Genomic DNA, 12269 nt, shown 5'->3' on the forward strand with positions numbered 1-12269 from the left:
TTAGAGAACCCAAAACAGCTACTATCATATTTTGAATCATGTCCAAATAGTTTTCGCTATGAAAGCTACAATATGTAGCTTCAATGGTATTGTGTGTTTGTTTCTCCAACACAGATCGAAACACTCACATACATCTTATAAGAAGAATAACCAATACACGGCAAAGTTCTATTTGTACTACATTACAAGTCTGCCGTATATATCTGATAAAACCCTAGGAACTGAACTAAAACTGTAACATACATGATTTTTTGGTTGTCTGGATAGCAGTTCAATTACTTTGAACTATAGCTGAAAAGAGTAGTTTGTTGAGATCTCCAGAATCAGAATCTTGTGGTTCATTTCCTGCATCAAAACACATTTACAGCGACAGTTATTTTCTGCATTTCTGAATTCTAGAAATGGTATACAAATGAAAAGGATGGAAGACACCATGCAGCGACATGAAGACAGCACGGTGAGCATTATTACCTAACTTTAATCTAGTAGTGAACCAGTGTTGTTAATCACGGATGGAAGAAAATAACTGTTTGTTAAAATCTACTAGCAAATAGCCGCTACAGCACTATAGCCGCTATTTGACCACACTTTGTATTACATATTGTATCGTGGAAAATTAGCAATTTGTTCAAATTCTGCTATGCTATAGCGCCGCCAGATAAACAGGACATGCATACTTTATTTGTCCTCATATTCTGTTATTACACTCTTCACATCAAGTGTTGTCAATCGTGGAACGTGGAAAATAGCAGTTTGTTCAAATTCCTCAACACTAGAGGGTTGAGCACTGCTTTAGCCGCTATTTGACAACACTTTATACTAAACAGGGTGACGCGGAACAATAGCGATTTGTTTTGTTTTGTTCAAATTCCACAACACTGCCGAGCCACTATAACTGCAATTTGACAAAACTGTGTCTATCTAAACTCCACTCTCCTCTCTTCATTGAAGGAATCGAGCCCTAAGCACTCCTACAGACCTTATGACTAACTAATGCATCTACTTAAGAAATTAAATTACACAAACAAAAGCAAAGAGGAGAAAAAGGAGATGAAGACAAAAATGTAAAAAGACCACCAACTAGAGTAATAAATAACAAAAATATTCCAACTTCTAGGATAGTTTTTAAGAATCGAACTTGAGACCTTGAGAAGAGCACACTCCAAGATCTCAAGCCAACACCACTAGGCCAACCCAAGTGGATTAGTTTCTAGGAGAGTAAAAAAAGGGGACCAAACCATAATCTGTTGTTATCTCTTTCTAGCATAAAATACACATTCCAAACCTCTGTTTTAATAGCCAGAAAATTTTGCTAATCCAGAATGATGATTTACATGCTAGTATCAATTAAATAAGGTTGTCATTGTCAAATGTACAGCATGTGCATGGACAATTGGCAAACCAAAAAGTCCGTAAAACTGCTCACCAGTTTTTGATCTTATTTGATCAGTCCATTCATCAATCACCTGCACAATCAGTTAAAATTGTGTGAAAACCATTGCAATTACTTGGTTGACTAAGATCTACTTGATTGACTATGTGAAAAGTTGAGAGATACAAAATTTGGGATGAAAATCACTTTGCAAATGCTTGGTATAACAAAAAAAAAAAAAAATAAATATAAGAACATGAAAAACTAATCATATTCTTTTCCAGTTTGAGCTATTACTCTAGTTGATAATGTTTTAATGCATCCTCTGTATTTTACCTTCTCCCTTCCCACGTTCTGCCAACTAAAAACCAACAGGACCTCTTAGTATTTGGTTGGACTTAAATCAACCATACAAAACCGGCAGCTTGTAAGGCGAGGAATACCTCCCACTTATAAACATACTTTTAGGCCATATGTCATCCAATGAGGAACTCTCAACGCACCCCTCACGCCTAGGACTGAACATTTGCAGCATGGCCCGAGTAGCTTGAAATTGATAGTGGGTTGCCCATCAGATCTTGGATAAGCTTTAATACTATTTTAAAATTTGAGCCCTACAAACTGGCTTCTAATGTGAGGGATGTCTCCCACTTATAAAGATATTTTCAAGTTATATCTCATCCAATATGGGAACAGGTTCCCCTTCCCTATGTTGGCAAAGCAATGTGAAAGGTACCCAAGCTTGGTTAAATACTTACAACGCTCCATATTTTGATTTATATTGGTTGTTTGCTGGCAAGAGGGTTAAAGACTTAAAACACCTCTTTGAAAATGGCAACCTTTGAGAATAGCAAAAGTTTCAAGCAAAAGTTACCATCACTCTTCACTTGGCTATCCTCCATAATAGAAGAGACTGCATCTTGATTTTGACTGATAAATACTTAGGAGAGATTCGGAAGAGCCTATTAAAACTTAACTCACGAGTCGAGACAAACAATTGCAGAAGTGTTTAGAATAACTTACAGAAAATCCATAAGTCGTTTTCAGCTTTTTTTCTAAGCAAAATTTATACGCCAACCCTTTACATCAAAGATCACCAAATGCATAGTGATCACAATTACAAATAAAGCATACACGCTATCGAATTTGACCACCAATCATAAAATAAACAACTCGTTTTCCTTCCTTCTCTACCAATAAACCATCCCCACGACAACATTTTAATCTAATTAATAATTGTGGTGCAGTCAGCGACACCTTCTTGAACGATAATCTTATGTTGCATTAACCACAAAGACAAAACAATAGCTAACCGTATGACATGTCCCACCTCTTCTTTTTGCATTTTCAACTTATTCACAAATGCTCCCCAAATAACTTATAAATTAGACAACTTACAAACATCTTATAGAGTTTTGTTTGTTTAAAGGATCAAAAGATTATTTTGGTATAACCAACATGAATCATTATGCATACATAAATGAGTAAAGGCACTATGAAATGCCACACACAAAAAAGGCACATCAAAGAACACACATTCAGCTATAGGATATCATTCAAACTGTTTAAAAAGATTAAAATAAAGACAAACACAATAACCTGTTTGAAGTTAGTGAATGCATCATCATCTTCACTAGTAACGGGGATTCCCACAGATGATTGCATACGCTGCACTAAATTTCTATTCTCAACAAGAACTGTCTGAGCTTTATCAATCAAATCCTGCACAGCTCAACAAGCAAACAATACTTCAAAACCTAGATCTTATCCCCATCTCACACTAACATATGAATATTATTACAAAAATAATCAAAAAAACTTTGTAGCTATGAACTACGAGCAAACCACCAAATTAGTCCCTGACATTGTAGGCCACTGTCGAATAGGTCCCTGTGACTATGAATATTTTAAAAAGGTCTCTGACTCCATTAAATTGTCAAGTTGATCCCTATATTTAACCACTTATTATCAATTTGGTCTATATATTTAACAACTTACTATCAATTTAGTCCATAACATTACTATCAAATTTGGTCCCGCACTCTCAGAAGGACTGATATGAGTAAAATTTGACAGAGTCAGTGACATTTGTGGAACATTCATAATCTCAAGAACCCGTTTGAATTGAGAGTGTCATAGAAAACCATGTCGAATTCAGTGGTTTACTCAAAAGTGACAAAAAATAAACATATACGTCAAACACCAAACACGTCTTCAATCTAAAGTGTCAGTGTTATATTTATAACAACAGCAAGCAAATCAATCACCTGCTTAGCAGCAAGAAGCTCATGACACTGCCCCTTCAAAATTGAAATCTCTTCTTGTATCTTTTTGATCCTAGAAACAAGCTTCATAGGGTTTGCCTGCAGAAAACCAATATCAGTGTTAAGCACAAAAAAGGTACCAATTATCACAGGAATTGAAGAAAAATGAAAAAAGGGGGTGAAAAGTGTAATATGGGGGGGTTTATTACTTACATTTTCAGGGTACTGCTGTTGAAATTCAGTTTGAAGACGGTGTTGAACGATATCAAGATCGTGATTTGCTTTTCTGAATAGTTTCACAAGTCCGTCGGTTGCTTCATTGTATTCATTCCCCATTTGCTTCTCAAAAGCTTCAAACTTCCAAATGCGAGATCAAAAATTATTACTACGATTTAAAAAAAAAAAAAAAAAAAAATTAGGAGCCAAGAAAATTTCGAATTTCCTAAAATAATGAAGTTTTTATTTTGGAAGTAGATTATTATTTATTTTTTTGACAAAAGGAAGTAGATTATTTATATGGGGCAATTAACATTTTGGTCGGAACAAAATAGAATTGATACGACAATAAGTTAGGTATATTAAAACACTAATATGATAATATTAATGAAGTATTCTAATATTGAAAACTATTTTGATTAACGAATGATACAATCAACGACTATTTTAAAATTTTGATATATTGAAATATTATTATAGCTATTCGTTAATGTCAAAGATTATTTTGACTAACGAAATATATAATCAAGAACTATTTTAATATATTAAGAGACTATTATGCTTACACATTACAATATTCAGATATCAAAATGTTTATTACCCTTGTTTATTTTGAAAATGATTATCATTAGAGTGTTTTTTTATTTTATTTAAAAGATTTTATTTTCGTGCTCAATTTCTAATTCGAAATTATGAGCCCAAGTTGGACCCAACATATACTTCTGAAAAATCAACTCATGTTATAGTTGGCCCCCACCAATTTTATCCTTCACCATTGTTTAGACCTTGGAAGTTGGAACACTTACGTGCCCCTTTGTTTGTTTTTTATTGTGCTAACTTGCCTCAATTATAGGCATTCTATCCAGCGATAAATTCAATAATCATGGTGTTTTTTATGACACATTCTTTAAAAAAATCAATTTTTTAGGAGAACAAAAAAAAATCAAATTTATAATTAGTTTTTAAAAAAGATAAATTTTTTATATTTGCATAGTTTACTTCGTTTTTATGAATGACTTCTCTAACAGGTTGCATTTTTTTCTGTCACGCATGCAGAGTTGTTAAGAATTATGATTGCTATTAAGCATGCGCATGATAATGTAATGGTTAGACCCACCTTAGGGGCTGTTTGGTAACCAAGAAACACTAAGGAAAGATTGTATGAGGAGGGAAAGATAGCTGATATTGTTTCTTTCCATAGTTTGGATTAAAATGCCAGAAGGGAAAGAAAGTTACTTTTTGGTGGGCCCCACGTGCAAAAACAATCCCCTCTTTTGGGAAGAAAGTGGGATGAATGTGTGTTTTGCAATGAAAAGACGTAAAGATCCATTTTTTTATTTCCAACTCCATCATTTTGGTCCCACCTTTATTATAACTTTTTGTGGTTATTTTTGTCTTTTTACAAACATTCACATCTTTTTTTCCTTACACTTTCTTTTCACTATCACTCATACCAAATAACTAAAAAATCATCTTACTTTTTACTCTCATTCCACTCACTTTCATTCCTTAAACATTCTTTCCTTTTACTTTCTTTCCTTTCTGCATCCAAACAAAGCCAAGATTGAGAGTGACTCTCAATTAGCTATTCATGCTTTGAAATCACATGATATTGTGCCTTGGGGCCTTCGCAATCGTTGGAAGAATTGTCTTGGCTTTGAGTATGATTCTTCTATTTTTCCTATCTCTACATGGAGTGTAATACTTGTGTGGACAAGTTCGATGCTTTGAGTCATGAGTCTATGGGTTTTACTTGGTAGGACGTTTTACCACAACCTTTCTAAAGACCTTTTAGGAATCGATATAATCTTCCTAATTTTTTTTTTGTTGATCCCCCTCCCCCCCGTTTGCAGATATATTTTCCCCCATTTTTTTAATAATTCATGTGAGCATTTGGAATAGAATTAGAGGTTCTAAGGGGTGCCAACCTAAGTGAGATGTCTCCTAACCTCTTTGATGTCATTATGTTGTTGATTGAGCAATTAAAAAGGTAAGTGCAAAATGATGAACTTTCAAGTTTAATCCTTATCAGTAACTTTCAAGTTTTTTGTGTGATGAACCAAAGGAGTGCTAGCATTTTTATAACCACTCATCCTAAACTGTCCCACAACTTTCAAGTAACCATATTGAGAAAATAGCAATTCACATATTAACCATTATCCAATGATATCCATTCCAAGAATCCTCTTTGTTGCATCAATATCCTTCATTTCAAATTCATCGTTTAATATCCCTATGAGATTTTTGATCTCCTCCATGTTATAACTTGCCATCAAGATATTGTCCACATATAGAAGTAGGTCGAGCATGAGTTTATCATTCCTCTTCAATTGTAAACACAATAATCATACCAAATACCCACGTAACCGGTTTTCACAAGAATGTCATCAAACCAAAGATATTAGATATCATTGCCTTGGGATTTGATTCAACCCATACAAAGATTTCTTCAAAAGACACATCTTAGAATTGTCCTCCACAAAACCATCTAGTTGCTCCATATAGATTTCCTTTACAAGGTAATCATGTGAGAATGCAATCTTCACATTCATTTGTTTCAACTCAAGATTATATTGATTCACAATAGCCATAATTACCTTTATGCAACGATGCTTTACCACCAATGAGAAGATCTTGTTGTAGTAGATCCCCTCAACTTGAGTGCAACTTTTTGCCATAAGTCTTAATTGATAACGTGAACCCTCAATTCGCGAAATACCTTCATTCTTCTTGAAGGTCCGCTTGTATCCAACCACCCATTGATTTTTAGGTAGCCCCACAAGTTTTCAAGTTTGATTATTCTCCAATGAAAGCATTTTCTCATTCATTACCTTCAACCACTCTTTGCTTTCATTGCTCTCAATTGTCTCCTTAAAGGTCTTTGGTTCCAAGTATAGCTACCATTCAACCACATATAGAGCATAACAAATAAAGTTAGCATAATAGCATAATTATATCTTATAGGTGCAACAATGGTCATCCTAACCATATCTCTAGCCAGCTTATACTAAGGACTCATTGTTGTGAGTCTCAACTTACTAGTTTTCTCCACCTATCTTTGTGAGCCTATAATATCGAAGTCTTTGCGCTTCATACCCTATGCATGTGTTATCAAACGCAACATCCCTGATTATCATGACAATTTATTCGCCACCAGACCACATCTTCCACATCTTGCAACCCTTTACTCTTTTCAGCTAACCAATAACGACCTATTTCATATCCCCAACATCAAGCTTGTGTTGGTTGATATAATCATATGCCAAAGCTCTCAAAACTTTCAATTCCTTATATTTATAAAATAAAAAAACATATTTGCATAAAAAATTTAGGGTTAAATATGTTTTTGGTTCCTATAAGTATATTAATTTTTCGTTTTAGTCCCTTTAAAAAATTTGTTAGACTTTTAGTCCTTCAAAAATTTTCCGTCACTATTTTTTGTCTCTAATTTTTAGTCAACTCATGTAACATTTATATTTTTTAATGAAATTTTTCAGAAATGTGTAGAATATTATGACAATCTCTCCAAAATAAAATTAGATTTTTTTTTAAGAAAACATGAATTTTTAAAAACCAAAAACATAACAATTCATATTTAAAATGTTTTATAAAAAATTTCTATTTTTTTGGGAGAATATTCTACCAATCTTATTAAAAAAAAAATATCTGTACAAAAATCTTATAAAATATTTTTTACTTATATTTTTTGAAAAAAAAAGATCTTCATCTTTATAAATAACTAGTATAGGAGCCTAAATTCCAGAATTTAAACATTAATTTATGTGCGTGAACCCTAAACCCTTCTTTTCTGCGTTCCTTTCACTTTGGTTGGTCATTCGATATTTCCCAGTTAATATGCAATGCAATGCAATGCATTCGACATGGTAATTTCTTATCTTTTGAATCAATTTCAATTCTTCATTGCTTTAAGTTTAGGTATGTACTCTTAAACTTATTAATTTAAACATGTACAAACTGTTAACCTCTGGTTAAGGTAAATTAAGTATAAGTATGTACACTAAAACTTAATCTAGGTATATACAAGCTAACGTAGTTTAAAATTTAAGAATGGCCACATCACTTAAAAGTATGTACATGTAAACCCATTTTACTTATATACATACTACTACCATTACCACCGTGACGACTGTAACGTAGCACCTGTAACAGTCGAAATCACGAAACCTTACCGTGACTGTTATTTAAAACCTTGGCTGCGAGCATCGCTTCTTGCACTTTTCCTTTTCCTCGAACAACATTTTCTTGTGTGATATAACATGCATTCCATTCTATTATGAATGAATTTTTTTACTTCCATTGCTTGAAACTGGGCTTTTAATGGAATACATGGTTTAAATTAGGATTCATATATTGTAACAAAAAAAAATTAGGATTCATATACACTGCTATACCACCATTTTATAATTTGATTTCAGAAGATTTAATAGCTATGCTATTTTCATTTATTTAAAGAAGTTACATTACTTTGAGTTTCAAGGTTCTCTTTCACGTGGACCTAATTAAAATTCTTGTATGCATACATAGATACATACACATACACTAACCTATTTTGTTTTCTGGTTCACGTGTGCACCCTTTGTTTGAATCTGAATCTATCTATCTAAAGGGAAGAAAACCATCAAAGTGCCTAAAGATGATAGACGTGGAGTCCGACAGAAATAGTTGCTTACCAGATCATCTTATAGAACAGATTCTCTCACACTTGTCAATTAAGGAAGCAGTAAGAACAAGGGTTTTATCGAGCAATTGGACGAAGAAATGGTCCACTCTACCAGATCTTGTGTTTGATGGTCGATGTGTATCTACTGAAACTTCCAAAGACCCTTCAGTTATTGAGAGCAAGTCTTTAAGAATTGTTGATCATGTACTTTTTCTTCATTCTGGGCCAATCAACAAGTTTGAGGTCTCAGACTCCTATCAGCATCTCACTATTGGTGTGAACTCTATGGCTGATATTGATCGGTGGATTCTTCATCTAACCGGAAGGTATATTAAAGAGCTTGTGTTGGACATTAGTTTTGATCAATACTATAAGATACCTTCATCCTTATTCTCTTGCCAAGGTTTACAACATTTAGATCTGAATTCATGTTGGCTTAAACCTCCAACAACGTTTGAAGGCTTCCGGAATTTGAAAAATCTTTCTATGTTTGAAGTTACAATGACTCAAGATGCTTTTGATAACATGATATTTGGCTGCCCCTTTGCTTGAAAAATTGACATTGACAGAAATTGATGGTTTATGGCTTAAACCTCCAACAACGTTTGAAGGCTTCCGGAATTTGAAAAGTCTTTCTTTGTCTAGTTAGAATGACTCAAGATGCTTTTGAAAACATGATATCTGGCTGCCCCCTGCTTGAGAAATTGACATTGACAAAAATTGATGGTGTAACGCAGATTAATATTCATGCACCAAATCTCAAGGATTTTGAAATATATGATGAATTTGAGAGTATCAACTTTGACCACACTTTTCAATTAGCTATGGTATCCGTGATTTTGATCTCTAAAAGCAATCAAATTGGATTGCATGGATGCTCTAACAATTTGCTCAAATTTTTCGTTCATCTACCTCACATATATAGCATATTCATTTGTGAAGATTTTTTAAAGGTAAGCATCTTATTAATGTTGAATTATTATTTTTTTAAAATCAGCCAATTTATTAAACGCCGAGCGAGTGCAAGGAGCACCACAAACTCGCGGACAGAAAAAAAAAACAGCATACAAAGGTTACCGACATACCAGAAAAACCCCAAAAGGACGGCCTGCGACCAGCCTGAACCCTAAAACCGAAAAGAAAAAAAACCAGTCCGAAAACTAAGACAGCAAACTAATAAAACAGCACTGCAGCAAAACAGAAGCTGATGCTGTCAGATACAAGCCACTGACAGCAAACAAACCAAAAACCGCAGGCACCGCATACCCCAGCCTCAACATCTATAGCGCAGCCTAACACAACTCCCCTATCTTAACAAACACTCTTTTGGGTTCCAATGTCATTCATAAAACAAGCAAGCCGGTGCATATGTCCGATTCAAAAACCACCTCCACGACAAAATCTTTATATCCTCCCCTAACTCCTCCACTTCACAGAAGTTGTTAAAAATTCTATCGTTTCTAGACCTCCAAAGAGTCCACAGTACCACCGCGTGCCAAATCATCCTCAATCCTTTCCGGGTCTTTTTATTATTCGTAACTCCATCCCAACACTCCCAAAGAGAGAATAAATTTTGTGGGATCACAACAGTAAACCCCAGCCAAGTCATGACACCATCCCACACCTTCATGGCATAAGCACAATGAAGCATCAAATGGTTCGCTGTCTCAAGTTCCCCCTCACACATTACACAGTTTAGGGAGATTTCCAGTGATAAAACTTGCCAATGTGAAAGGTTCACCTTAGTTGGAATTCTATTATGAAGGAGTTTCCAAGAGAATGCTACCACCTTGGATGGAGCCACACTCTTCCAAATCCTGGAAAAAACCTTCCTTTGCTCCAAAGTTGTAGAACCCTCCTCAAGCAATAAACCTTCTAACTTCACATACATCGACTTCACCGTGAACCTACCATCGGAATCCAATCTCCACCTCCAAGTATCCTCCCCTTGACACCCCCTAAAACCTTCCAAATCCTCCATTACCTCTTGAACTAACTCATTCTCCCATACAAAAAGCGGACGACGCCAAGTAAAAACCCAATTTACCAAAAAATGCCTCCACATTTGCCTCTTTTTGAGTCGATAAAGAGAAAAGTCTAGGATATTTGTCCCGGAAAGCAAGTTCTCCCCTCCAAGGCACCTCCCAAAAACTCGTCTTCGCACCTCCCAAAAACTCAAGCAAGTCCTCATATTAATGTTGAATTTGATTGTAGGAGCGACTCACCTAGTGCAGTATAAGTTCCCCAAACCCCCTACAATTTTATAATGAACCAGAATAATGTGTATGCAACTCTTGATATGTTTTGACTCTAAAAGTGATTTGCCTTATGCTGTCTGTTTGTTTTAAAAACATTATATTTTGATTAGAGTAATTCTCCTGTTTTGCTTGCTTCAGTATTTGGCTGCAGGTATTGTGCCAGTAATGCTTCCTACACCTTGTATCAATCTAAGATATTTTCATTCACCCATAAACTTCAATGATTTGAAGAAAATTTCTGTTGTTCTTTGCTTGCTCAGAAGTTCACCTAATCTTCAAAATTTGGACATAATTGTGAGTACTAATTTAATTTTGCTTGACTTTGCTTTCCATACTGATTTTTGGTTGCACTTGTAATGTTGCACATGTTGTTTTAGTTTTTATATAAAATTATTAAACTCTAGAATTTTCAAACCTTTTTTTCTTTAAGCATTTGTCTAGCGTCCCGTTTTTCTTTCAAGTTTGTTTGTAAGACTTGTAAACGTGAATTATGATTTCTACCAAAAGTTATGAATTGTTTTCAATTTAGATAGAGTTAGTTACACAATTAGTGCAGTAGAGTCCTATAAATTAGAGACGTGTGTACCTCATTTTCCATCTTTTCTCAATCAGCACATTGTTACCTTTCGAGTTTTAATCGGCTCTATATATATATATATATATATATATATATATATATATATATATATATATATATATATATATATATATATATATATATATATATATATTCTCTGATGCATACAAACTGTCACCCTCTGATCCTTGAATTTGTAACAATTGCATGTAGGCGCAGAATGAGAAGCAGAGTGACCTTTCAACGCCTGCATCTGATAGTTTGGAAGATATCTTTTCGGAGCCATCCATGCCCCTCGGAGTGCAACATGTGAGTATAGATCGTATCTCTGGTACCAAATATGAATTAGATTTTATCAAATTTCTACTTCTATATTCTCCTGTGCTAGAAAAGATGACCGTGAAGCTGAAGTCATCTACCGCAAACGTCAGAACTGAGGTAATGACAGAACTAATTCGGTTCAAGAGAGCATCAAGACAAGCTGAAGTCATCTACTGTGGGGAAGACACTTCCTAAAGTTTTTCATTTTCCTCAGTGAGCATTATTATGACTTTTAAGGTGTTTAGGAGTAAACTTAGGCATTTTGAGGATGTTGCAAACTATGACCGATTGAAATTGTAATTTTCTTTTTTATATTGATAGTATATTTTTTAAGTATATTTTATGTCTTGTATATGAATGTCTTAGATGTGGTGTTTCCAAATTCATTATTACTTGCATTTGCAATATCTGATTTGGCAAAAAATATCCTATACTTCAATCAACCATCTGACAAATAAATTGTAAGATATACGAAGTATTTGCAGGTAATTTGATGCAAGTTAGTGAGAGTGGTTATGCCAACATTGAACATTAAACACATACCTTAAAAAAGAAAAGACAAAAACACATCTATTCTTGA

At 34.2% G+C, this 12269-nt stretch overlaps 2 protein-coding genes across 4 annotated transcripts; one reads left to right on the plus strand and one right to left on the minus strand.

The window, feature by feature from the left end:
• On the minus strand, positions 1–4116 carry LOC146952397 (uncharacterized). Of its 2 annotated transcripts, none has more exons than XR_015006107.1 (5): positions 3850–4039; positions 3640–3735; positions 1709–3094; positions 1427–1466; positions 1–345 (listed from the first exon to the last, which is right to left on the minus strand). XR_015006107.1 is itself a non-coding variant. In XM_085701473.1 (5 exons), exons 1-5 carry the CDS (start codon positions 3970–3972, stop codon positions 272–274), a joined length of 456 nt encoding a protein of 151 aa, XP_085557599.1. In that variant the 5' UTR covers positions 3973–4116; the 3' UTR covers positions 1–271. The 2 variants fall into 2 exon arrangements, 1 of the variants encoding a protein (XP_085557599.1); XM_085701473.1 differs by having other exon boundaries at positions 2972–3094; positions 3850–4116.
• A 4337-nt stretch (positions 4117–8453) lies between these two features.
• LOC146952398 (F-box/FBD/LRR-repeat protein At1g13570-like) lies at positions 8454–12025 on the plus strand. Of its 2 annotated transcripts, none has more exons than XM_085739597.1 (4): positions 8454–9021; positions 9183–9486; positions 10930–11085; positions 11582–12025. In XM_085739597.1, the coding sequence occupies exons 1-4, from the start codon at positions 8507–8509 to the stop codon at positions 11882–11884; spliced, it is 1278 nt and encodes a 425-aa protein (XP_085595723.1). In that variant the 5' UTR covers positions 8454–8506; the 3' UTR covers positions 11885–12025. The 2 variants fall into 2 exon arrangements, with proteins under 2 accessions (XP_085595723.1, XP_085595658.1); XM_085739532.1 differs by having other exon boundaries at positions 8460–9058; positions 9208–9486.
• Positions 12026–12269: the final 244 nt, after the last annotated feature.

This window comes from Medicago sativa, chromosome 1 (genome assembly GCF_051527215.1).
Source record: "Medicago sativa cultivar Bolivia chromosome 1, Bolivia_mono, whole genome shotgun sequence".
Classification (NCBI taxonomy): Eukaryota; Viridiplantae; Streptophyta; class Magnoliopsida; order Fabales; family Fabaceae; genus Medicago; species Medicago sativa.